This window comes from Mauremys reevesii, linkage group 8, assembly GCF_016161935.1.
Source record: "Mauremys reevesii isolate NIE-2019 linkage group 8, ASM1616193v1, whole genome shotgun sequence".
Classification (NCBI taxonomy): Eukaryota; Metazoa; Chordata; order Testudines; family Geoemydidae; genus Mauremys; species Mauremys reevesii.
Window position 1 is genome coordinate 70,362,105 of NC_052630.1, and position 27,356 is coordinate 70,389,460.

General features: G+C 39.2%; 1 protein-coding gene across 7 annotated transcripts in view; it reads left to right on the forward strand.

Moving 5' to 3' along the window:
- Positions 1-27,356, forward strand: part of COL11A1 (collagen type XI alpha 1 chain) — a 237,297-nt gene that overhangs the window by 187,957 nt on the left and 21,984 nt on the right. For 6 of the 7 annotated variants that reach the window (XM_039483989.1, XM_039483992.1, XM_039483993.1 and 3 more), the window contains 8 exons: positions 7,679-7,732; positions 8,298-8,405; positions 8,603-8,656; positions 8,951-9,004; positions 14,256-14,309; positions 25,936-25,989; positions 26,548-26,655; positions 26,741-26,794. In XM_039483989.1, the coding sequence (XP_039339923.1) occupies positions 7,679-7,732; positions 8,298-8,405; positions 8,603-8,656; positions 8,951-9,004; positions 14,256-14,309; positions 25,936-25,989; positions 26,548-26,655; positions 26,741-26,794 (540 nt within the window). Of the gene's footprint in view, positions 1-7,329; positions 7,362-7,678; positions 7,733-8,297; positions 8,406-8,602; positions 8,657-8,950; positions 9,005-14,255; positions 14,310-25,935; positions 25,990-26,547; positions 26,656-26,740; positions 26,795-27,356 lie in introns of all 7 variants that reach the window. The other variant, XM_039483995.1, reaches the window with a different exon arrangement.

Genomic DNA, 27,356 nt, shown 5'->3' on the forward strand with positions numbered 1-27,356 from the left:
GCTCTTAGACATCAACAACCTAGGTTGGTTCCCATCTAGGTCTTATCCTTCCTTTTGATTTAAAATCATAATAGAAAAAGTCATAATTAATCACTTCTTGCTTTTAGATCAGGGTTATTTGGACCTTTTCATCATGCTGGATATCTCAGCAAGACTGACCATGAGCTGTTGCTTCAGCAGCTAAGGAAGACTGATTAGGTGTTCTGAATTGCCCCTCTGTTTTGAAAAGATAGAAGACAACTGTCTATCACCTTCACAGGATGTGTAATGCAGGATCTAAACCATCTTGCTCACAGTTTTCACAGTGTACAATGAGATCGGTCAGCAAGGTAATTTCTAAGTTATATTTCCCAATGCTTTGCCCAGTCCAATATTAAATTAAAGTAAGTGATGGGACTATCATAACTTTTTTTAAGAGAATCTTCATTCCATTACTCTTAGTTATAAGCCTTTTTCACCCTCTGCATATTTTTTCTCCTTTCTTTATGTTTATACCTTTCAAACACATAGAAGACTATAATATCCCTACATAAATATTGTTTGACCAAGCTTGTAATCTTTCCTTATGCCTCATTTCCTCCATTTAATTAATACTTTTGGTTTTCCTTCTCTGAATTCCCTCCCATGTGTTGACATATTTTTGGTATGGAGGGCCCAGAAATGAATGTCTAGATTCACTATCGTTAAAGACCTGACGTCATGTATAGAGAGATTGTTACCACCTTGGTCCATAATGGCATGTCTCTGTACCCAGTACCTAACTGAAAATTGCACTGTTAAGAAGTATATCCAAGTTAGTTTCTTCCATTCCTAGAACTTTTAAGTTTTCCTTTATGTACCATAGGAATCCCTTTCTTCCATGTTTATCTGTATTTGTCATGACACATATGACTGGGGAGCTGAAATCCTCTCATCCAGCATCCTTCACTTCTGAGCATCTTAATTGTCCATATATTTCTCATTTTCATTGTCTTCTGGTCTTGTGGGCCCCCGACTGTAGTTGCTACTTGGGGCAGCAAAAAAGCTAGAGCCGCCCCAGTCCTCGTGACCAAATTATATCCCAATTATTTTGTAAAAATTGTGACATATTGCCACCCTTGCTCCTTTTCTTCCCTTTCTGATTCTTCTATATGGTTTGAGCCCCCATTTACATTCACGTCTGAGAATTATCCCACTAGGTTTAATTCAAGAACATTAATTCACACTCTGCATCACTGGGTATCATTTTCATTTCTTCTTATTTCCCATATTCTCTGCATTCATATACAGATGCTTTCGAGCACATTATTTTGCTAGGTTTTTTTATTTCTTCTAATTACTTGTCTTCTGTTTTACTATTCCCAAGCTTTAAATACATGCCAGGTTTCTCAGTGAAGACACATTCCTTCTTCATTTAAATTCCACATAATGCACTCGACCAGTTTTTTGAAATCATAGAGAATTATTCTGTCAAAAGGAGTCTGTGCTGTGTGAATCATTTACACTCAGACATTGTTCTAGCAATGGTGGGGTTGTTCACCCTACAAAACTAAGCATGTCTTTTCCCTTTCTTCTTTATATTTTCTTTCAATGGTGTTTAATGCATAAGCATGCTTTGGCCTTACGGTCCCCTCAGGGCCGGTGCAACCATTTAGGCGACCTAGGCAGTCGCCTAGGGCGCTAGGATTTGGGGGGCGGCATTTTCTTCAGCGGCGACTGGGGCGGCCAAAGATCCAGCATTTAGGCGGAGGGAGCTGGGGCAGGGGAGCGCGGGGAGGGCCCCCTGCAGCAAGTACGGGGGGAGGCAGCACGCAGGGGAACTCCCCACCCCAGCTCACCCCTGGCCCACCTCCTCCCCGAGCACGCTGTCACTGCTTCACTTCTCCCACCTCCCAGGCTTGCGGTGCCAATCAGCTTAGGCGCCACAAGCCTGGGAGGCGGGAAAAGTGAAGCAGCAATGGCACCTCAGGGCGAAGGGTGGGGGGTGGGGAGCTGCCGCAGAGGGGGCGCCTCAGGGCGGAGGGGAGGAGCTGTCGTGGGGGGAGGGGGTGCCTCAGGGCGGGGGCTCAGGGGATGGGGGAGGTCACAAGGTGGAAGTTTCGCCTAGGTCATGAAACATCCTTGCACCGGCCCTGGGTCCCCTTCAGGGTAGGCTCATCATGCTAGGTAATATGAGCCACAGTTCTTTGTAAAGTGTGGAAGAACATTTTGGCATCCCCCCTGTTACTATTGAGGAGGGAAGCACAGCATTTGATCACATTAATATTTGCGTGACTGGACTAGAAAGAGATATTCAGTCGTTAATACTAGTGTTTCAAAGGCCACTTTATCCGCTAGCAAACTATAAACACTTTTTATCATATTTAATGTGATGTGTTTTTATCCAGCCTGTTGATTCCTCCACTATACACACAAAATATAGGCCTAACTGATCAAAGGCATCTTCACTACAAATGTGCATGTAATGTTGCATTATTAATGCTTGTAGGCTCCCTGGAATGGTAAGATTCTCCATTACACTTAAGCATAACCACTTAAAAACAAACTTCTCCCCAAAGTATACTCTTTGTGCAGATTATAATTAGAAGAGGTATTAGAACAAAACCTACCGGCATAGTTTGAACTGGTAAGGTGAGGCTGTATGCCAAAGTAATTAGGGGGAAAAGCATGATAAACTGCAAGTAAGATATACATGCAGCTTGTTGCCCATATACTTAATTGGAAAGTGTAATGCCCTAAGTTCAGAAGTAGTCTTATAAATCCATTCTTTTCTAACTGTAATATGACACTAGGGCCTGATTTTCCGAGGTGCAAAACAGCAACCACCTCTCACTGATTCCAGTTGGAGCTGGAAATGCTCAGCACCTTTGGAAATTTGTCCTTAACTGTTTGCCAGGCTCCAAAGTAAATTTACAGTAGAAGCTCAGAGTTAGGAACCCCTCAAGAATGGAGGTTGTAGCTCTGAAATGTTCATAACTTGGAACAAAACGTTATGGTTGTTCTTTCAAAAGTTTACAACTGGACATTGACTTAATACAGCTTTGAAACTTTACTATGCAGAAGAAAAATTCTGCTTTTAGCCATCTTAATCTAAATGAAACAAGCACAGAACGAGTTTACTTACCTTGTCAATTTTTTTTTAATTTTCCCTCTATTTATTTTATTAGTTTATGTTTAACATAGTACTGTACTGTTTGTTTGGTTTGGTTTGTTTTTTTGTTTTTGTCTCTGCTGCTGCCTGATTGTGTACTTCCAGTTCCAACTGAGGTCTATGGTTGACTGGTCAGTTCGTAACTCTACTGTATTCTTTAAAAAGTAGATTTTTTTTAATGTCGTCCTGAAATTGGAAAATCTGTGGGTTGGCTAGCACAAAAATAAAACATAAATAAATACAAATAAACCCCAAACTTCTCTTCTAGATAGCCCAACAAAAATAAAACACAGGATGCTAGTGGAAGTTTGTTTGTGGTCATGGGTTTCATTAGTAAATACTCTGTTATGTACAGCTCTCAGCAGCTGCAAAGTGTAACATAAATATTATGTATTCTTATTTAATACAGTACAAACTAGGGTGATCAGATGTCCTGTTTTTAAAGGGACAGTCCCATTTTTGGGGACTTTTTCTTATATAGGCGCCTATTAATCCCAACCTCCTGTCCCGTTTTTTCACAATTGCTATCTGGTCACCCTAGTACAAACATAATGTAATAAAAGGATGTGTATGCACTGAATGTTGTGCCATCCCTCTATTAATTATGCCTTTTCATAGTGTGTTGAACAGGCAGAATCAGTCAATGGCAGAGGTGACATGTGGGATGGTACATGGGGTCATGCACTCCCCCCCCCCCCAATTTTCACCTTCCATTTAGCACAGAGGTTTTCAAAATGGCACATTCCATAGTTTAAAACCATTACCTGGCTCCTGCCAAGAGCCAGCAGGTGGGAGCTACCTGGCCTGCTCATGCCACTAGCTCTCTGTGCTGGGGGAGCTAGTGTGCTGGCTGTCTGCCCAGCAGCCCTCTCTGTCCTGCTCCCTAAGCCAGGCCTCCTCTGCACAGCCAGGAGCTCCCCAGGGAGGACAGGCGGCACTGCTCTGAGCTACGCCCTGAAGTGCTCTTGCCTCTCGCCCAGAGGAGCCTGGCACTGGCCAGCAGAGCCTGGCTGCCATGAGATGCTCCCTGAGTTGCTCACTCACTGGTGCTCCTGGATCTGCTGCTGCTCCTCAGCCCAGAAGCGATGCATGGGGCAGTCATGTGCCCCACAGAACCTTTAAATTGTGCCCTCCTCACCATCAAGAGTTAAGCATTGTCTCCGGTGAATGGTGAAAAATTACGTGTCCACGAACTGAAGAAAAGCTGAAATCATTAATTTTATGCCTGTTATTCCTTTTCAGAATCCTATTATTTGTTCTTTTAAGAATGCTAAAACAAATCATTACGCTTTGCTATATGAAGTCAATTGAGCTATGGCAATTTACACCATCTTAGGATCTGGCCCTTAATTAATAACTTTGCATGATTTACTGATCTCTCCACACACATGATAAAATTTCTTCCTGGAATTAGAATAATTTGGTTCCCATAGGATCAAATTCAACCCTGAGGCCGAGGGTTAGCACAGAACCTGTGTATCGCTTAAGCCCATGTAATTCAGGGCTGATAAATGTCCCTCTTTTAGAAGCTCTGTGAATCTCTGGAGCTGATCTCACTTCTATCTTCATAATAACCTTTTCATACTTGGACATTTCTTTGTGAGGAAGACAGAGAAACAGATCGGTGATTAAAACCCCTGCATACTGACTGTCATTCGGAGTTGGTGTTTCAGTGTTTTCACACGCTTACAAAACCAATTGCACTATTCTGTAGCATAACCAGAAGGTGGCACCCTTCTATCCACTATCTTTTTTTATTCCATATTTTCTAGAATTATTTTACTTAAAATTAGGACCGTTAGTCTAATACATATTACTCTCTGTGAATAATAAAAGTAAGATTCCAGATTTAAACACATCTATGGTACTATATCACTCTTTGTAGCTTAGGAACAACTGCCAATGTCCTTACTGAGATCTTGTTAAGAAAAGCTTTCAGTGATATCTCTCAGGTTTTACCTCAGTAAGATCTGATTAAGGCCCTCCAGTACTTAGAGACAGAATTGATCTCAAGAAAAGGAGACAGTTCCCATGTGAAGGATGAATCAGATATGCATTTGATACCATCCTTGAGCTCAGCCAAAAGGCAAAAAAGAAATGTTTTCATTAACAAATTATAGTGTATTGATTATTCATCTATTTAACATCTGTGATATAAATATGCACTCTCTAAATATATATCTAGGGGCAGATAGGGCCATCTTGCTCCACATAAGCACTATGTAAACTCGATAAAAAAAGCTGCGTGAAACAAATATGAACTTTCACACCAATTTATGTTTTGCAGCATGAGATCCACTATAGACAAAATACAGAGGCTGGATTTCATACTACAAAACGTTAGATAGTGGAAAGGTCATATTTGTTTGAGGTATCTATTTATGAGTTTATATATAGTCCTTATGTGAGGCCAGATTGTAGCTGGCACTTACACAGATGCCCTGAAAGGGAACTCTCAAGAAGCTTTCTTACCCTTTCAAGGCCCACTTATGGGCCAACCACAACTGAGAGTGCCAGAGAGTGCAGCACTTGTGTTCTTCATGTGTCCCTGAACACACCTCAAAGAGGACAGGGAAGGCTCCTAGCCCCTTCCCTTCTTCTGTCTTCATAGGTTGGATTAAAAGCTCATTGAGGGAAGCAGAAGAAGAGTAAACCGTATCGTAATTACACATTGGGAAACTCAGTGAGGAACTGTGCTGCATTGGGAGACTGACAGGCACAACTGGGTCCTTGATCAGTGTCTTTATGCAACTCACTAAATGAGACCTCGATCCTACAGTTTGATCCATGTAGGGAGTCCCTTACATCTGGAAGTCTTATTGAAGTTAATGGTCGCCACATGACATAGATATTGCCATATAGGTGAATCGGGCTTCAGGCTGTTTCATATTGTTAAAAGTTGTTATAGAGGCTCATATTTTTGGCTTTTTTACATTTTGTATATATTTACCAATTTTACACGTGCCTGAAGAACCCAAGAAAAAGCTGTCTGCTTGCTAGCTCAGAGACTTGTTCAAATTCTCTCTAGTGGCATAAATCTAACCTTACAGATGTAGGCATGTACAGAGAAACAATAATAATGATGGTGTGAGATCTCTGCAGAGAACAAGATAGTGAAGAATGTGAAATTCCTTAGAAAACAAATGTTAAAGCAAGCCCATTAAACTGAACAATTTACAAAACTTTATTTTTAAAATAGTATAAATATTGTATTGCAGAAGCCTACTTAATCTGAAGTACCTAAGAAAGATCATTACTACTAATAAAACAATAAGATTTTAGACTGTTGCAAAATTAAATTAACAAGCATAATAAAACACTACAATTTCTAAAGCCAGATTCACCAAGGGCATTTTAAAGTTGTTTCTGAGGAGCTGAGGAACTGAAGATGATCTAATTGGCTCTAATAGTGAACAGAATAATATAATCTTTCTCCTGTAGGGCACGGTACTGCACATCATTGTTTTAAAGAAGGTATTTTAGCTTTAGTCTTAATTTTGCTACTGGAGAAAATTGAGAACTTTTCTAGTTTTATTTTTTTTTTAAATTTCTAAGCAGACAAATGTCAGTAATTTCACACACTGACAGTTAAATTGAGAAATCTTTTAAGTAAAAATATGCATTTCTTTCTTGAATTCTTGCCAACAGTTAGAAAATCGGTTCTGTTATACATTCATGTATATTTGGAGCATTATTAACAACAGAACATTTTAGTAGCAAGCTACTTTTCTATGAAGTTTATTTAACAGTCCACTGAGCTAGAAAATAATCACTCATAACTACACTTTAAAAGGAGTGGCTGAAAAGACAGACCTGACATGTACAGTACTGTGCATTGGTTCAAAAAAGAGAATAAATTAACTCAAATGTTCACTTAATACAGTGTAACCTTTTACTTTGAGCAGATTGTTTGTATACGGTGTTCTCTTAGAAGCCATCTGGTTACTTAACAATTCCCATTATTGATAAAACACTGAGTCCCTTTGTGGCCTCTAGTGAAAGTTTTATTAGGTGTTTATTATTTTATTCTTTTTGTTATTATTTATTATAGTACTAACACTAGTGCTAATGTCTAAAATCATTTGAAATTCATGTTCAGTTAGTATTTGCTAATTTGTAAGGATTTGCTTCCAGAAACATAGCTCCCAGGAAGAAAGATGCAGATGACCAATATATGTGTTTGACTTTTCTCTGATTAGGAAAAAAGGACAAAAAAGGAAACAATTAATGGGTAGATTTTTAAAAGGAACATAGGGAAGTTTAGTTTACAGCTCCCATTGAAAGTTGAGTTTGTGCCTTTGATAATCTCTGTCTAAATAGTTAACGCCCCTAGTTAAAGCCCCAATTCTGTGAAAACACATGTAAGTCCATGTACCTGTCTGCAGTAGGACTACTTACATGAGTAAAGTTACTCACATGCATAACTGTTGGCAGGTTCTGAGAGCCTAGGTTTCAAACTATAAGAAAAGTCATAATAATACAGGTAAATACAGGGGAGTATTACCAGTAATGCCAATACGACATTAATTTGCACTCATTTTTGTATAGGGTGAGCCTGGGGAAGCTGGTAACCCTGGACCTCCTGGAGAATCTGGCCCAGGCGTGAGTACTGTTTGTTTGTTTTAATTACTATTATTCTACTACAATAAATTACCTACTTAAAACGTCCTTTAAAGGAATTTCAGGTTCTGTGTAATCAGATTCTTTATGCAGCTGGAGTCTCAGATGCTTTCTTCATATTTTCTTGTATAATAACAACTGGAAGACAAAAGGAATCTTACAATTGTGTGAGATAACATTTATTTCTTCTTCTGACAAGCTTATTGTGTATTTTACAATCAAGTTTACGTATTTCATTAGTACATTTCTTCCAGCCAGATTTGTCTCTCTTTATTAGTGGAAAAGTTCATTCCAAACTAGAGATGGGCCTGAGAATCAATATCTTCACACTGATGAGGATCTGAAACTGTCCTGAGATCTGTGGGTGTTCCAATCTGGGGGTTGATTTGGGTCCCATTTCTATTCCAAAGACAAGCCTTTATAATACAATTTCACAATTAACATCTCATAGCATCTTTTTCACTCTCATTAACTTGTAGCTCTTCCTTCTCTTACATATTCTGGGTGTACTAGTTCCAGAAAGCTAACATTTTTATGTTGTTTACAGGGACCAAAAGGTGAAAGGGGAGAAAAAGGTGAGGCTGGTCCACCTGGAGCTGCTGGACCTCCAGGTGCCAAAGGACCTCCAGGTGATGATGGGCCTAAGGGTAATCCAGTAAGTGAGCCTACAAATTTAAAAATAAGGGCATTATTGCACCACAGCACATCGTTTTATTTAACACTTTTATAGGATTGTATATGCATTTCTGGAGTTTATACAATTGTGCTTTTCTAACTGAAATTCTTCATAATGACTTTTAACATACTTCTTGTTATATGACTTCAGCCTTGCTTTCTTTCCCATTTGTCTAGGGCCCTGTTGGTTTCCCCGGAGATCCTGGTCCCCCTGGTGAACCTGGCCCTGCTGTAAGTATTCTTACAAACTAGATTTAGGGCCTAATCTTGGTTCCCAGTGAAGTCATAGGTAAAACTCTCCTTAACTTCAATGGGAAAGAGATCTGCCCTGGGAGAGGTATTTTTCTGGCTGCTTTTGGTTTCAGGATCTTAAAATTAATTCATTTAACCAAAACTTCATAGTAAGTTTTCAAGAAAATGTCCTATAGAAAAACAACATACATTATGGGTGAGACCATAAATCAGACTATTTTTCAAAATTCAACTGATTTAAATGTTGTGTCTCTCTCCCTGGGATTTCTTTAGGGTCAAGATGGTACTGGTGGGGAGAAAGGAGAAGATGGTGATCCTGGTCAACCTGTAAGTAAGCTGTCTCTAATATTTTTATTTTATTTGTGCTCTGTATTCCTCCACACTAAGAAAGCAGCTTTTGCTAAATAAGTAGAAAGGGTCAGCTTTCTATAAATGCAGATATTTTCAAAAATATTTTCTAAATAAATTCTCTTTTATAGTTCACTGTATATTGTAAATTAATTTCCACACCGAACCCAAATCATAGTAGGTCTTTGTGTATGGTTGTGCTGCCCATTTTTTTCAAATGTGGACACATTTTTTGTGGTAAAATATGAAGCAATAAAAATGGAGTCATTTATAGTCTGAGAGGGAACAATAGCTATATAACTTCCCTCAGTTTGTATGCTGAATGAGCACAAGCCTTAAAATCTAAGGTGGATAACACTGTGGTAGCTAAGTGCCATCAGGACTCAGAGCTTACTACGCAAATAAGTTCTTGTGTGATGGATGTGCATATATTAAACTTCATTAATTTAACCTTCTGATGCAAGAGGCTAGAATTTCCCACTTAGAAAACCTTATTTCCAGCATCAAAAGAGTCTGAGAGGGAAATCCCTGCTATAGTTCAGCACGGCATGGAGAAAGGGAGATTTTTAATTAGAGGGAAGAAATGGATGGAGCTAGGTCATGCACTGGCGGGGGAAGGAGGTATTTGTAAGCTTCAGAAAATTTGCATCTACATTTCTGACTCAAGAGACTAAACAAGTACTTCATGCCAAATAGCTTATCAAACTGTTCAGTCCTACAATGTTATCCAATAGGTCTCATGGCATTCCCATTTGATGAATCTATTCAGCTATCAGTACATGAGAGATTATACACATAAATGCCAGTTATCTCATTAATGCTAATAGGAATCTAATAGAAGCATTCAGCATACTAAGCTAAGTGGAGTAACAGAAAAAGAGGCAGATGGGGGAAATTCCTAATGAACATTGTTGTTCAATGTTTCTTCCAGACTAATGTTACATTTGTACTGATGAATTAGTCTGAAAATATATTTTCAAAAAATCTCTAGGTTAACATTTATGAGGGTAGTAGCCACCTACTTAGAGTGGTTATAAATTGAGCCAGAAGAGCTAAATGAATTATTTGCATCAATCTTCACTGCAGATGATCTGAGGAAGGTTCCCATACTGGAGTAATTCTTTTAAAGTGCCAAATCTGAGAAACTGTCCTAGACTGAGGTGTCAATATGGGAGGTTTTGGAACAAATCGATAAATTAAACAGTAATAAGTCACCAGGACCAGATGCTATTCACCCAAGAGTTCTGAAGAACTCAGACATGAAATCTTAGAACTACCAAGTGTGGCATGTAACTTATCATTTAAATCAGCTTCTGTACCAGATGACTGGAGGATAGCTAATGTGGATGACTGGAGGATAGCATTTTTTTTAATCCTGGCAATTACAGGCGGGTAAGCCTAACTTCAGTACCAGGCAAAGTGGTTACAACTATAGTAGAGAACAGAATTATCAGACAGTTTGTTGGGGGAAGAGTCAACATGGTCTTTGTAAAGGGAAATCATGCTTCACCAATCCATTAGAATTCTTTGAGGGGATCAACAACCACGTGGACAAGGGTAAGCCAGTGGATTTTTAGAAAGCCTTTGACAAGATCTATCACCAATGATTCTTGAGCAAAGTAAGCAGCCATGGGATAAGAGGAGAGGTCCTCTTATGGATCAGTAACTGATCAAAAGACAGGAAAAAAGGATAGAAATAAATGGTCAGTTTTCAAAATGGAGAGAGGCAAATAGCAGTGTTCCCTGGGATCTGTACTGGGACCAGTGCTATTCAACATATTCATCAATGATCTAGAAAAAGAGGTAAACAGTGAGTGGCAAAATTTGCGGACGATACAAAATTACTCAAGATAGTTAAGTCCAAAGCAGACTGTGAAGAGTTACAAAGGGATCTCACAAAACTGGGTGACTAGGCAACAAAATGACAGATAAAATTCAATGTTGATAAATGAAAAGTAATGCACATTGGAAAACATAATTCCAAATATACATACAAAATGATGGGCTCTAAATTAGATGTTACCACTCAAGAAAGATCTTGGAGTCACTGTGGATAGTTCTCTGAAAACATCCACTCAGTGTGCAGCAGCAGCCAAAAAAGCTACAGAATGTTAGGAGCCATTAGGAAAAGGAAAGATAAGAAGACAGCAAATATTATAATACCACTATATAGATCCATGGTATACCCACACCTTGAATACTGCATGCAGTGTTGATCACCCCATCTCAAAAAAGATATATTAGAATTGGAAAAGGTACAGAGAAAGACAACAAAAATATTAGGGGTATGGAACAGCTTCCATAGAGAGAGATTAAAAAGACTGGGACTTTTCAGCTTGCAAAAGAGATGACTAAGTGGGAATATGATAGAGGTTTATAAAATCATGAAGGGTGTGAAAAAGTAAATGTTATTTACTCCTTCACTTGACACTAAACTGGGAGGAGTGGTAGATACGCTGGAAGGTAGGGATAGGATACAGAGGGACCTAGACAAATTAGAGAATTGGGCCAAAAGAAACCTGATGAGGTTCAACAAGGACAAGTGCAGAGTCTTGCACTTAGGATGGAAGAATCTCATTCACTGTTACAGACTAGAGGCCGAATGGCTAGGAAGCAGTTCTGCAGAAAAGGACCTAGGGGTTACAGCGGATGAGAAGCTGGATATGATTCAACAGTGTGCCCTTGTTGCCAAGAAGGCTAAAGTCATTTTGGGCTGTATAAGTAGGGGCATTGCCAGCAGATCGAAGGACGTGATCATTCCCCTCTATTCAACATTGGTGAGGCCTCATCTGGAGTACTGTGTCAAGTTTTGGGCCCCACACTACAAGAAGGATGTGGAAAAATTGGAAAGAGTCCAGCGGAGGGCAACAAAAATGATTAGGGGGCTGGAGCACATGCCTTATGAGAAGAGGCTGAGGGAAATGGAATTGTTTAGTCTGCAGAAGAGAAGAATGAGGGGGGATTTGATAGCTGCTTTCAACTACCTGAAAGGAGGTTCCAAAGAGGATGGATCTAGACTGTTCTCAGTGGTACCTGATGACAGAACAAGGAGTAATGGTCTCAAGTTGCAGCAGGGGCAGTTTAGGTTAGATATTAGGAAAAACTTTTTCACTAGGAGGGTGGTGAAGCACTGGAATGGGTTACCTAGGGAGGTGGTGGAATCTCCTTCCTTAGAAGTTTTTAAGATCAGGCTTGACAAAGCCCTGTCTGGCATGATTTAGTTGGGAATTGGTCCTGCTTTGAGCAGAGGGTTGGACTAGATGACTTCCTGAGGTCCCTTCCAACCCTGATATTCCATGATTCTATGATTCACTTAACACAAGAACCCGGGGTCACCAAATGAAATTAATAGGCCACAGGTTTAAAACAAACAAAAGGAAGTACTTCCTCACATAACACACAGTCAATTTGTGGAACTTATTGCCAGAACAAGTAAAGTCCAAAATTATAACAGGGTTCAAAAAATAATTAGATAAATTCATGAAGGACATGTTCAACAATGGCTATTAGCCACAATGGTCATGGATGCAACCCCATGCTCTGTGTGTCCCTAGCCTCTGACTGACAAAAGCTGGGAGTGGACAACAGGAGATGACTCACTCAATGACTGCCTGTTCTGTTCATTGCCTCTAAAGCACCTGGAATTGGCCACTGTCAGAAGACAGTATACTGAGCTAGATGGACCATTGATCTGACTCAGTATGAGTCAAAAAGTAAACTTTTTTTTTAAGTGGCAGTGATCTTTATAACTCATAGAACCAACTAACCTGAAGTTGAAAGAGTTAAATACCACTTTTATGAACATCAAATTTATCACAGTTTGTCATGTGGATTTTGAGTAGATAATAGATAAGACTCTGATCCTGCATCATTAAAGTCAATAGGAGCTTTGCCAATTACTTCAGTGAACATAGGATCAAGCCTTACATGAGGTCATGTATCTAAACAAAAAAGTAGACTTGATTTCTCAGAAAGTTTTCTTCCTTTAGTGATGCAGGTTTCTTTTAAAATAAACATCCATGCTGCTGTGTGTCTTGGCCATGAGTTCCAAGAGATCCTAAGGGAATTATGTGCTGAATATCAATGGAATTTGGGTAACTAAGTCCTTTAGGATCCTTTTTAAATTCCAAGCTTGGGCTACAATCTACTTCCACAGGAGTCCTTCCATTGTCTTCAATTAGATCAGAATCCTAGAGATTAAAAGAACTGTTTTTTTTTATGGAAAATTCCCATGAGGGCTAACACCCTCTTTCAAAGAAAGACACTCATCTCTGTTTGTCATTGGTGTATCTATTAATCCCATTACTGTAGTTTCCACATATGCTTTGTTTGCATAGACATAGCTCAGTGTTTAGAATCAAGCTCAGTGTTTTGGGTTTTTTTAATGTTACCTTATTTCCTATATTATTTAATTAGAGGTTTCCTACGTATGTTCTGTTTGTTTATTTTTTTTGTGGTAAAGATTTGTTCTGGTCGACACTATATAATTTACAGAATTTTTTAAAATACTAAGTGCCAAGACAAAAAAAAAAGTAATGTAGTATTAGATCTCTTTGGCATATTCATATTCATTTGTTGAACTAGATTTGGCCCTGGTTATAATTCTAGTGATTTCAGTAGAATTATATCAGTGATTAACTTAATCCTTCATTTTTAACAATTCATTTTATACAAAGTATTATGTACCATGAAATGTTTGCTTTTATATAAACAGCAACAAAAGTAGTTGAATTATAATGAAAGTGTATATGAAATTAACATCATTGGTGCCTAGTTCAGTAACAATCTGATCTGCTTCATCACTGTAGAAGCCTGTACATGGGTGAAGACAATCGAAGCACATAACCTCATTTTAGTTGAATCAGACAGTAGGCTAACATATTATGCTATTATATTGTTCTTTGTACAGCCACCTTTTGACTTGGGATGCTTTGCTGTTGCTAAAGGAGCAAATAAACCAGTACAATTTTGTCTTGTTCAGTAACATGAGCAGGTAACACTCTAAACAGGATCCAGATCCAGGAAAGAGCTTTGCGGAGAAAGGATGTGTCATTTTTACACAGTTGTCTGATCTTAACCTATTGTCAAGGCACTTTAAGATTATCCAATGAAAGGCACTGTAAAATTGCAACATATATTTGTTGTTTTTAAGAAAGTCAATAACCTTTGCTCTTTAATGACATTCACCAAGATTCCATGAAATAGTAATTTGGGTTGTTTACAATTACAGGGTCCACCAGGTCCTTCAGGGGAAGCTGGCCCACCTGGTCCTCCTGGGAAGAGAGTAAGTCTTCTCTCTTTGTCTATGTACATTTCTCTGGTCAAAACATTGTGTCTTAATCAGCCCATAACAGGATTTCAGGCACTTGTTACCAATGTTATTGCTATTTTATATGTTGTTTCTAGCTTTTAAAAGTTTGGGTCTTTTCACTGTTCAACAGCAGAAATATGAAAAGATGATCAGGAGAGAAAGTAAAGAAAAGCAGGTGCCGAAAAAGATGTTATATCTGGCTTGATTGCTGCCAGGGCCTCACAGCCACATCAGGGGTAGAAAAGCATATCACCTTCCTGAAATTCAGGAGGCCCAGTGCCTCCTGGAGCATGCTGGTGCAAAGACAAGAGCATAACCATTGCTACAGCCCATAATAGTGTGTAGCCTGTCCACAGATGGAAAGCTTCAATGTCCAACGTAGAGAGGGGGAGAAATGGGGCTAGGGCGCTGCCCCCTCTGTGTGAATATTAGCAGGGAGCAGTCCTTGCACTTGAGAGAGTGCAGGGGCTGCAGTTGTGGGAAGTCTATATGCTGAGGGGAAGAGGAGGAAACACCTTACAGCTGTTCCCTTCCATGGGTCATCACAGTCTGGCCAGAATGGGCACAGCAGCCAAAATAGTGTTTGTGTAACATCTTTCTGAGAGCTAAGAGAAGTTTCTGTATTCAACACAGCAAACTATTGTGGTTTTAGTTCTTGATGTAATATTAACTTAATTTCTTTCAACTCTGGCATATTCTGCTGCAATTCTGAGAAGATGGTTTACATCTTCCAAAAATATGGTTGTCTGAATGCTCATAAGCTAAAGGCAAAACTCTCCAGAAAGAACAAATGGGAATCTGAAAGGTTTCCCTACTGCTGCTGAGGTTGCTGCATGGTACAGGAATTATTAAAATGAGGATGGTTTAATATCTTTTCCTTTTCTTGACTGTTAACACTTCCATGAAAGTCACACATTTTTGTGACATTCAAGCAATTTTTGAATGCCCCTGAAACATTAGGGACCTTACAGCAGTGGTGTAAGTGAGAGCAGCACCCAGCTGTTTTATTTCATGCTGAGGCTGGCCAAATTCCAAGAACCCCTTCTTGCCAACACCAAGCAGAACATAGACACAAGGGACAGTCAAGCTCATATATCCTTATCTCAGAATGGCCTTATTTCCATCTCCCAAATGTGTTACTTCCTGAGAAAGTAAGAAACAGCTTTCAGAGGTAGCATGTTTTTCCCTGCAGTAGAAGTGAGAATTAGTACAGTTTCAGCTGAATCCGTTTTAAAAAACGAATGTCAATTAATTCAGCTAGTTTCTCAATGCTTAAACATTGTTTACGACTTTTGTGACAAAATAATTCACCCGCTTTATATTGTACAGTAACACTGTCATAGGGCTCCTCTGACACTGAGCAGTGTACCACACTGCCTGTCCAGTTCATGTGGCCTCACAGTCACACACACACATCAGGTTCTTCCCTTTTCACCAGGTATGTATTTATTTTTTCCTTACAAACTATAACAGCATACTACAGACTTACAGCAAGAGGAAGATTCTACACAGCCTTCCCTCCTCAGTCCACACTCACCCTTTGAGCTCCCCTTTGCTTCCCGTTCCTTCTCCCCCTTGTATCCTCCCAATTCCTGACCCAATTGCCCCATGAGCCCAGCAGTTGCCACCCAAGTGTCAGTAATCTCCAAAGGAAATTGATTCATTGGCTTCAATTTAGCCTGCACTTTTCCCAGTGCTGCAGCAATCCGAAGGACCAGGGCGCTACAAATAGTACCCTGTCACAAACACATATGTATTCTCTTAAACCGTTAAAATATGTTAATCCTTTTTCCATATTTGAAAATCTGCATTCAAATACACTATTGGATAAGCTCTGCCAGCACACCAATGTAGAGTCACCTATTTGAAGTGGAATATTATGCCGCTGGTATTCTCAGACATGCTGCGTAGGAGATCTGTGAATAAAGAAAAATATTGCAGATGTCAAAAATGCCTAAAGGCTGATACTAAAAGGGTAAAACAAGACATTGTGCTTCAGGGCATCTGCCATCAACTACTGGGGGCAGAAAGAAAGTGCACAAATTTGCCAGGTTGATAAGGGTGGGGGAAGTAGGATATGACCTTCCCTCTGAAGTAAGATATTGGACAAGGCGGATCAATAGATTGATCCATTATGGTGCCTCCTACAATGTAATGTGTGTAAATAGTTCCACACTTAGAGTTATTGAAGAGATCTTAGGTTTTTACCATCTGATACAAAATAAAAACTTCAGCAAAGTTTCTATGCTTTAAAATCCATTTCTGTAACATATGAAGTCATTCTATTGTTCCTGGTCTTTGAAGCTTCACAAGCCTTACAAATGCAGCTAATAGAAACCTGTAAATGTTATACTCGCAGAACTGCTATAGATGCATCAACCTTTAGATCTGCCTCAGAAGGCAATTAGATGCAGTTTTTACACTTAAAAAAAGAATGATATCATTAAACGTAAACTGAAAGCTGTTTAAAAAAATTAAATTGGTCTATTTAATAGGCTTGAGTGAACTGACATGCTTAATTAGTTTTATCTATTTGCACCAGCAATTTACAACACATTTATAATGCTTCAAATGATTATGGGAGCATTAAAAATCTTATCAGAAGAACTGGAATATGGCTCGATTGAATATTAACAATTAATATGTTTGTTCTACACCAGATTACAACTTCCTGATTTATTACAGTGAAAGGCAGTCGCTTATTCTCAGCAAAATAAATATACTGTGTGATTGTGTTTAGATAAAAATACAGAGTAAAAACACAAACTCAATCACTCCATTTCTAATTTGTGGCACTGTACAACTCCAATTTAGTGTTCTTACAAAGAACAAAATAACTATGTATTACTCTTGCCAAGTAATCACATTCTTGAATTCTCTAGGAAATTACTTTGTAGCAGCAGATTCTAGATTACATGAATATGTGAAACTTTGCTGGTTATAAAGATTTCTGTGCTGTTATACTTGAAAGAGACAATGTAGGACTTGAGGCTTCATATTTTTGTTAGAGAAAAAAACGAAAAATACCATTTGCTAAACATAATCAGTAATATAGTAGAATCTGCTTCATCAGGAAGTGCTGGCAAACATCCTATTTTCCTGATTAGGAGGCAATGCCATTTCAATAGTAATGCTGCTTTCTGGGAAGGTGGAGAGCTGTGGCAAGAAGACCACATATTAGGGAAAGCAATGTTCCCTCTAATTTGTTTTTCTTTCTGTGAAATGACAAGCAGTCTAAGCTTGCATTTAATACTTGAAGTGTGGTTCCTTCAACTACTCCATTTACATATTCTCATTCTTTATTCATCACTCTCACCCATTATCCTCATTTGGCCTCCCTTTCCCAATATTCCTTTACTCCCCCTTCCTTGATCAATCCCTCCCCACTCAACCACTCATTCACATCTATGCACATTCTTATATGGCCTGTAGAGGTGCAGACTCACCCCTGTGGCACCTCCTGCTGGTTGTCTTTGGGAATTAGCTCTTTTTCCAGCCAGGAGCGCCCTCTGCAGGCCGGTGATCCGCCTGTCCTCTGGCCCCCGTGTCCCTCCCTGGACCCTGGTGCCCTTTTAACTGGGGTGCTGCCCGCTGGCAGTACCCCTCTGATCTGGGTCTCCCCTCCCTAGGGAACCCCCAACCCTCTATCCCCACCTTGCCTCAGTATAAGGCTGCTGCCAGTCATCATCTAGCCCACGCTCTGGGGCAGACTGCAGTCTCAGCCTACTCATCACTGGCAAGGTTGGGTTTGGACCTGCTGCCTTGGCCTACCCATGGGTTGCCCTCTGCAACCCCCAGTACCTGTTGACCTTATGCTAGGCTGCAGCCTGGGGCTTTCCAGGCTGGAGCTCCCCAGCTCCTCAGCCTGTCCCCAGCCCTGCTCCACTCAGGTACCCTGTCTCCAGCTCCCTGCAGCCAGGTCCTTCTCCCTCTACAGGCAGAGGGAGACTGTCTGGGCTCCTGGCTCACTGCCTCTTATAGGGGCCAGCTGGGCCTGATTGGGGCATGGCCACAGCTGAGCCTGCTTTCTCCCAATCAGCCCAGGCTTCTTGCCCCAGCCCTCTCCTAGGGCTGTTTTAAGCCCCGAAGATCAGGCACGGGTAACCACCCCGCTACAGGCCCTATGGTTTATCCCAGCATCTCGCTCGCACTCAGGCTCTCTCCTCTTCTCATTCTTTCTTTCTGCCTCCTGCATATCCTCCTTTTCCCTTCCAGTCACATTCTTCTATTCGCAAATCCCATCCCTGCCTTTCCTCATTTATTTCCCCAAATCACTTCTGTCACTGCCTCAAATCACTTATTGCTGCTGCTGCCCCTCCCTCCAAATCAAACACGGCCCCCCATTCATCCAAAATCAATTACTGTATGTCAGATATGAACACAAACACAGATATTCCCCACTCCACTTTTATGAAACTGTTTAATCCAAAATGCCTGGTGTTCCCTGTTTCATTAACATGTTTTCTTTCTGCTGAAAAAATGGATGGGTAGGGATTTACCTGAATCTGATTTCTCTGTCCAGTCATGGTAAATCATACTTATGAGGTGACTTTAGGTTTCTCAGTTTGAGAAAAATCTGGATCCTAATGTTATCAATCCTTAATTGGTTCCTTAGGAGATGACCCAGTTAAACAGCTACCAAATACCCTGGGCAAGGACATATGCAAAAAGATGGGTTTTTCCATTGTGTCATAGAAGACTTTAGCTCCTGATTTCTGATTGTAGGGAGTTCCAAATTTAGGGCCAGTGGCTGTGAATTTCAGCCTGGGGAATTTCAGCCAGAGGCCCCCAGGTTCAATCCCACCCACCCTGATGACCAGGGTCTGTCGGCATTACACTAGCACACTAAGGCCTTTGTGAATCAGCACCGTGAACTGGATCTGGAATAGAACTGGATCTGGAATCAGCACCGTGAACTGGATCTGGAATAGAACAGCTAGCCAGTGCAAAGTTTGGAGCACCGGAGTGGTGTGCTGTTTCTGAGCAATACATATTAAGACGTGTGCATGATGTGACAGCTGAAGATCCCTAGATTTTTGTGGGCATTCCCAGGAAAAGTGCATCACACTTTTCTAGCACGGACACAATGAAAGTCTGGTTCACTTTGGTCTAGTCTTCAGCAGAAGAAAGTGTGCAGCCTATGGCTGACCAAATAATGGAAGATTCTGCATGTCATAGTTAATATATTCAGATGCACATTAAAGTTACCTTTCTGAGCTCAAGCTATAGGGATATATATCACTATGCAGTTCTGAACAGCTTCAGGTAGAGTAGCTGTTTTTATGAGACAGCAGTGTGTCTTCAGAACTAAATACTACATTTACATTTATTTTCACAATAGCAATACTCTATATTTTACTAAGTCAACTAACCACCATTTCATTTTTAAGAACATTTTGTGGCAGTACACTGATGGCAGTCATCTATATAGTTGGTAAAAATGATTAAATATGTTCTTGAATACATTAGTTGCTTTTTAATTTATTTAGACCATTATTACCGTGTTATGGGCTCTAATTTTCATAACTGTATGCATTTATCAAATCAGATAAATGTATGTTCAGAAATCTTCACACATTTAAATAGTTATTGTGCAAGCAATCATAGTAATTGTGCATGCAAATCTAGCATGAATTTGTGGGCACACTGCTTAGAAAATTAGAGACAGCTCTAGCAATGGAAACATTCAGTTGCAGCAACTTCATGGTTTGAATGGACAGATTTTCTGGTTTTCCAAGATTATGCACAACAAGAGAGGAGTGAGGCAAGCTATCTGCCCTAAAATATCAGTTGATTAGAAAGTCACACCCATTCAATATGTTTTTAATAAAGGACTCAATATTGACTTGGTTCTGCTTCTGTTGAATCCAGTAATAAACTCCTGTGGACTCCAATGACAGCTGATTTAGGACAATGCTGAGTCCTTTTGGAAATCCCATCTAATGAGACTTTGCACGATGTGCAATACAGAATTGTTACACACCCTCTTTATTATTATAATCCAGGGACATTTAGTTGACAAACTAAATTTTATTCAGTGTAAATTGCTTCCCTGTTTATAGGTTTTTCTAAGAAATTTCATTATGATTAAGCCTAGGGAAGAATTATCAAACATATATGGGGAAAATCAGTTTAAACACCTAATTTAAAAAAAAAGAACAATCTCAAATTCTCAGGCTCTAATGAGGAATGGAAGTATTTCCAAAATGAAAGGTGTGTGTCCAAAAATATTTTTTACTGTTCCTTAGGCAAGCCCAGAATAGTTTGCTAATATTGATTGTGAACGACCATGGTATAAACATAGGAGAATACCCTAATTATTATTCAAGGTAGAAAGAAAATTAAGTTGTAATTTGTCCAATATGTATATTCTTCTCAGTTTTGTGATATTTTTGGTGTACATTTCTTAAGGTACTGGTAGATTGGACAACTTCTGCAATTAAAAGCATAGAATTTTAATGCTGAAATGATCATTTTAGCTGTATAAAGCCAAGAGCAGTTTCATATTCTCTTACTGAAAGGAGCTTAGCAGCAGCTAAATAAAATATTTCAGAGCATTATATTTTTCTATTCAGTCATTTTAGCCTACATGATGGAAATAAAAGGAATTTTTAAGAAGTAAATGTCATGATGCAAATAGAAATGCATGCTAAGTGGTTGAAGCAGAGGTTAATATTTTTAGTAGAAGCAGGCCCTGATTCAAATAAGCATTTAAGAATGTGCTGAAATTTAAGCATGTGCTTAAGTTCCATTGAAGTGTAGAGGACTTAAGCATGTGCTTAGGTGCTTTTCAGAAGAGAAATGTATTTAAGCGCCTGGATAAGTACTTTACTGAAAAAGGGCCTCAAAGAGGCAGTAATAACTTACTGTATATTTTACATATCTGCTCTATTTATTTATTTATTTTAATGTATAAGAACACCCCCAACAAAAGACCTTTAGCAGAGGCAGCTCAGTGGACATGCCCAATCACTGCCCTGGCCACACCTCCACACCTGCAATTACCATTTACTGTATGAATGTACCCAATCCTTGTGGAGGGGATACTCTGGCTACTTTTTCTCCTGCCATCAGGAGCTTCTGACAGGGTTTATCCTGATGGAAGTCAGCACACACCCTCTGATACATGCTCCCTCTTTGCCTCAGCCAAGATGCTTAATTTCACTGAGTTTCCACATCTGTAAAATGAGGATAATAAAACTGTCCTACACTGCAGGTGTGTGAGGAGAAGCAGTTAATGTTTGTAAAATGCTTTGAAGATGGAAAGTACTTCATAATGCTAATTATTCTTATGTGGCAACCAAGGAGGCCGGATCTTCGGCCGCCCTGGTCGTTGTCGGTATTTCGGGGACAGGACCTTCCGCCGCCTCTGTCGGGGGTGGTATTTCAGGGGCGAGACCTTCTGCCGCCTAGGGCGCCAAAAAAGCTGGAGGCGCTCCTGCATGGACAGTAAGGGTTTTGCCATCCAACCTTTGCTGGTTGTTTATAATAATGGGTTGGAGTGACCAACATTTTCTTTTAAGCCTTGTGTTTCCAAAGAGATGCATTCTTTTTCAGCTTCACTATTTCAATTAAAGATAGTGGGGTAATGTCATTAAGTAGAAAGGCCACAAAAATTGACAGATATATGGTTGGTAAGCCAAAATGGTGACAAGCTGAAAATCTGAAAGGAAGCTAAGTATCTCATTGTTCAGAATCTTGATTTGGACATGTATCTTAATTTCCAGAAAATCAATCAGTGATTAATCCATGGCAGTATATTGTTGATTCCAAAATAAATTCTTTGGTGGGCACATACAGATTCTGCAATGTTTCACTAGCTGCTGCCCATACTATCTGATCTGAATTCATTGATTTTGGCTGATGAAGTTTAAAAAGGAAGGGAGAAAGGATGCCACTGAATAATGGGATACTAACTTTCCATTACTTTCTTAAAAGACAAGTGGTATTTAGACTCAGTAACAATTAAAGCAGGCAGACTGAACTGGGACTCTCAAGCAGTGGGTGTTTTTTTTCTTAGTCTCCTTTCAGCTTTTTACTGAAAAGGTTTTGGGGCGTTTTTCAGCCCTATGTCATCTCACATTCTGGCATATTAGCTTTATGGGTATCAAGTAGATGCCTGGATCACTTGCAGCTAAAACTCCATGCATCACTCTAAAAATGTAAGGGTAAAAGCTTAAAGAAAAGTAGGAAAGTCAGCATATGATTTAGCCATATTTTTGTTCAAAACCAGAATGCATACAGCCTGCTTTCCATAAGATAATAGATTTAGATGGTATGTGGTAGCAGGCTTCTGACATTTGAAAATCAGAAACCAAGGTAACTACTTGGTCAGTTAGACCCTTTTACATGTCACTTTAAATAATAGGCAGAATTTTGAAAAAAGTGTAGTTTTTTACCCCATTGTGAGTATAGCATATTGCTGTTTCATCAGGATGTCCACTGCACTTGAAAATGAAGCTGAGTTCCTCTCTTTCCCTTGAGTAAAAATACACAGAAGGTATTCTGAACATAACAAATAGCTGAAGAGTGGTTATGTGTCATGAAAATAATTAATGGTGCTATCTTCACTAAGAAGCATATTTCAATCAGATGATTGATGACAGTGCATAGAATTTTTAAATTATTATAAGGAAATTCTGAAGCAGAAAAAATGCAGACAAGAAAATCCACCTACAATGTTAATATACCATCAAAATTGGGAAAAGTTTCTTTTATCTGCTTCAGAGGCATGTGTGGAATGTAACTGACAATACGTCCACATGGAAGCATAGCATAAAACCATAAACATTACTGTGATAGCTGGGGAAAAAACAGGCATTAATTTCAAGTTGTTATTGAGAACTTTTGTGTCAGTTAAAATTTACCATACACTACAACAATTCAAGACTAGGAAAGTAAGATAAATAACAATTAGCAGTCTTCTTCTGCAGAAGCACCATCTGTTCCATGCCAGCAATCAGAGTCTGTTAGAAAGCGCTGTTCATTTAGCCACTTTGCACTTGATGCAGCATTAGCACTGTTTGATAATGAATGCACCCCCTTTGTTTAGCAATCATGATTCATTGTATTTATAATTTAGCCATCACACTGTTTTTAGCCCTGCTAATTGATGTTGCAGCTGCATGGTTAGATTATTCAGGGAACATATTTCTCAAGTAAATACTACTGCACTCAACTCCTTTCAGCTTCTCCAACTGAAAAGGGTTGGTTTTAACCTTTTTAGGAACTTAAGCAAAAATGACTATCAAGTGGTAAAGAGAATCAATGTGTAAATTAGCTCATAATAGAGAAAATCTTCCTGTCTTTAAAATGTTTCTAAGTGCATTTATATTCCCACTAATAATTTTTACTTATGATCATCTTGAGCTATGATCTTCTCAGCTCTTGGTAGCTAAGCATTGTTGGATATGGGACCTTAAAAAAAAAAAACTAGATATTGTTGCTACCAGGTGTTGGGGAGGGGACACTATATATTCCTCCTATTCCTTTGAGTTATTACCAAACCAGCCCCTTCGGTTATGGTTAGGGAGCACTGTGCTGCTGCTTTGTAAAACTGAGCCAACAGTTATTACAAAAATCCCACAACATTTTTCACACGAGTACATAGTATTAACCACAATGAGTGGCCAAGGTCATTTAATTCTGGTTGCAGTAAATTCAATGGGAAAGGCTTACTTCACTCCTCCTTTTAGCAGAAAATTTTGTACAGTATTGCTGGAAAATAGTGGGTGCTACATTCCATCAGAGAGATGGCTTCATTTTTGTAGTGAATGAGTGATGGTTACGTACTCGTGATAAATACTTTGAGCATTAGGGTAAATCAGGAATTGCTCTAGATATGCATCAATATAATAGACAGCATAATGTGTCAGGCTGTGACACAGCTCAGGCCAAATTCATCCATAGTATAAGTAGGCTTTAGTTAAGTTAAATTGTTACATCTGTTTGCTGGATCAGGAAGAAGGCCCTGAGTCAGTTTAATCTGAGGTGATTTATCCAAAAGTCCCTTCTTTGTCTGCTAGTCACTGGAGCTTCCAGATTAAGCCTTTTGAGGGGGTAATAAATCTCTGGAGATGTTACAACCTGAGTGAATTTGCCAATCACTTTCCCCCCTTTCTCTCAACACACACACAATGTTCTTAGTTCTTGGAGGGCTGTGGTCAGTCTCCCCCATAGAATTACATACAATCCCTGGCACACTATGATACATAAACTTAATCAAGTAAAACCTCCCAAAGGTATTGCAGGAGATTGCCATATCTGTCACAAGGCCCTGAGCCAACAAAGCACTTAGGTATATGTTTAACTTTAAAACTATTCACACATTCATAAAACTGAGAATGTATTTGCTATTTAAGTTCTGAATTTGACCCTTTCTGAAGGCTCAATCCCTGATCATTCTGAATGGAAGCGCAGAATGTAAATAGAAATTACTGGATTTGTTCATATTACTGAACATTTTAAGAACTAAAAATAAGCAATTTGTATATTCTGTACGGTTCATAAAACAGATGGACATATGACTCTTACAGAGAAAGTTTTCCAAGCTTCTATTTTTTCAGCCGATAGCTATAGGCAAGAAATATCTGGTTGTAATGAAGAACTTTCTCAAGCTAAAAACTAGCCTTGTATGAAAACCAGGTGGTCTCTTATCTTAAAGATTTAGGGGTATTCAAGGTGAGTATTTTCAGTACAGTACGCTAAAGTTTCATATAGAGCTTCTGTTAGTAGCAGGAACTGTGTATATAAATCCCCTGATTTGAAAATTAAAGTTTTTATGGTTTGGGAGGAGAAAAATATCCCTTTCTTATTTTAAAAATTTCCTTTAAAAATGGATAGTAATGTCTGTAGCTGCGTGTAACGTTGGCATGCCCTTCTCAAGTCCCACCATGTGGCTCTACAGCTAAACCTCATCGCTGTTCCACAACACTCTTCTACGGCAGCCCTGAGCAAAATCCAGGGCAGAAACACCCAGATTTGCAACCTAATATTTTAGACAAATAGATATAATTTCTGTACAGAGGACTTAGAGGGTGAAGAAGTGTGACTCATGAGCCATTATCCTTACAATGGCACAATATAATACCTAGGTTTTTACTGAAGTCAATGGTAGAAGTCCCATTGACTTCGACTTCAGTTGGATTGGATTTAGACAGACATTCAGCATGTTTGGAAATCTCACCTTTAGTACATAATATTATTTGCCTTTTCCCTTAACTTTTATAAAATTTCCCTATGTCTTTTGATGTGTAAATGTTCATCTTATATATTTATTTGTGGTGGTTTTTTTGCTCTGTGTTTATAAAGGGTAGTTGATTTTCTAGTCAATTATTTGTTGTAAGCTCCTAATAAACTGTATGAAAATAATAAAAGGTTTAATGGGGGGCAAGAAGGATTTTTCATTTTATTGATAAAATGGTCAAAAAATATTTTATTTATATTATTATTAACATTTGCCAATTTTCTTATTCACTGATATATAGGAAATTGTAAGAACATTTCAGATCATATTTTCACCACTTTAATATAATTTTAATATACTATAATTATGAACCAGTATTTATTTCATACCTTATACCTTTTCCTTCCTTTACAGGGCCCTCCTGGAGCAGCTGGTGCTGAGGGCAGACAAGGTGAAAAAGGTGCAAAGGTAATAAATAAGACCATTTGTTCCAAACAGTGAAATACAAAAACCATTCCAAAAACTAAATCATGCTTTTTCTAAGCTATTTATTCTACAGACTATATGTGATATTTTAAACCTACCAAGGTAATCACAGTTAAGTTGTAAATAACTCAAATTAAAGGGCCTAAATTTAATATATAAATTGTGAAATTCTTTTGCTTTAATTTTGCGGCACAATTCATTTGTGTTTAATGCATAGTCTACAGTAGGGGGGCAGTACAGAGGCATCCCCCTGAAAGGAAGCTTCTAGAGATATTTGATGGGTTGCTGTGTGTGCTGCTCACAAATGCAAGGCCAGGTCATCTCACTAGTGCAGAAAAGATGGGGAGAACATGGTCATGTCCATCTCATAAACTTTAGTGCAGGTTATCACAGTTATCACTCAGGGGCCAAGTCTGCTCTGAGGGGAACAGAAAAGGGTGCGAAAAATTCCTTGTGCCCTCTGTCTCACTTGTGCACCCATACCGAGCCATGGATAATGAACTCCATTAATGATGTGATCTGATATGTGCTTCCTTGTAGGGTGAACCTGGGTCAGAAGGTGCACCTGGAAAAACAGGACCAGTTGGTCCTCAGGGACCTTCAGGAAAACCTGGTCCAGAGGGTCTCCGTGGTATTCCTGGCCCTGTGGTAAGTTCATTGAGTATATAGCAATATTGTTATCTTTTTTATCTTGTATATCCACTTTTTAAGAAATCTTAATTGTTTCTTATAGGGAGAACAAGGTCTACCTGGAGCATCAGGTCAGGATGGACCACCTGGTCCTATGGTGAGTATCCTTCCTTCCTTCCAATTTTATGTCAAAGGCCTGGTCTACACTGGGGGGGATCAATCTAAGTTATGCAACTTCAGCTACGTGAATAACATAGCTGAAGTCGACGTACTTAGACCTACTCACTGCAGTATCTTCACTGTGGTGAGTTGCCTGCTGTCACTCCCCTGTTGACTCTGCCTGTGCCTCTCGCGACGGTAGAGTATAGGAGTTGATGGGAGAGCGCTCGGGGGTCGATTTATCATGTCTAGACTAGATGCGATAAATCAACACCCGCTGGATTGATTGCTGTCCGCTAATCCGGTGGTAGTGTAGACATACCCAAAGAGGAAAAATCCTTAAAAATGTACCGTTAAGGTCCCCATACACATTCCGGGGAAACTGGTAGTACAAATCGGTGGTTACAAGGTTTTTATCCTTCTGTGTTTGAAAATATTGAGTGCCTGCTTTACAACTGATTTATCCAGTTATAGAACATAGCAACTGCACTGGAATCAGTGGAGTTACATTAGCTTAAGACTGGAGTAACACAATGGGGTATGAGTCCCTTCAGTCCTCT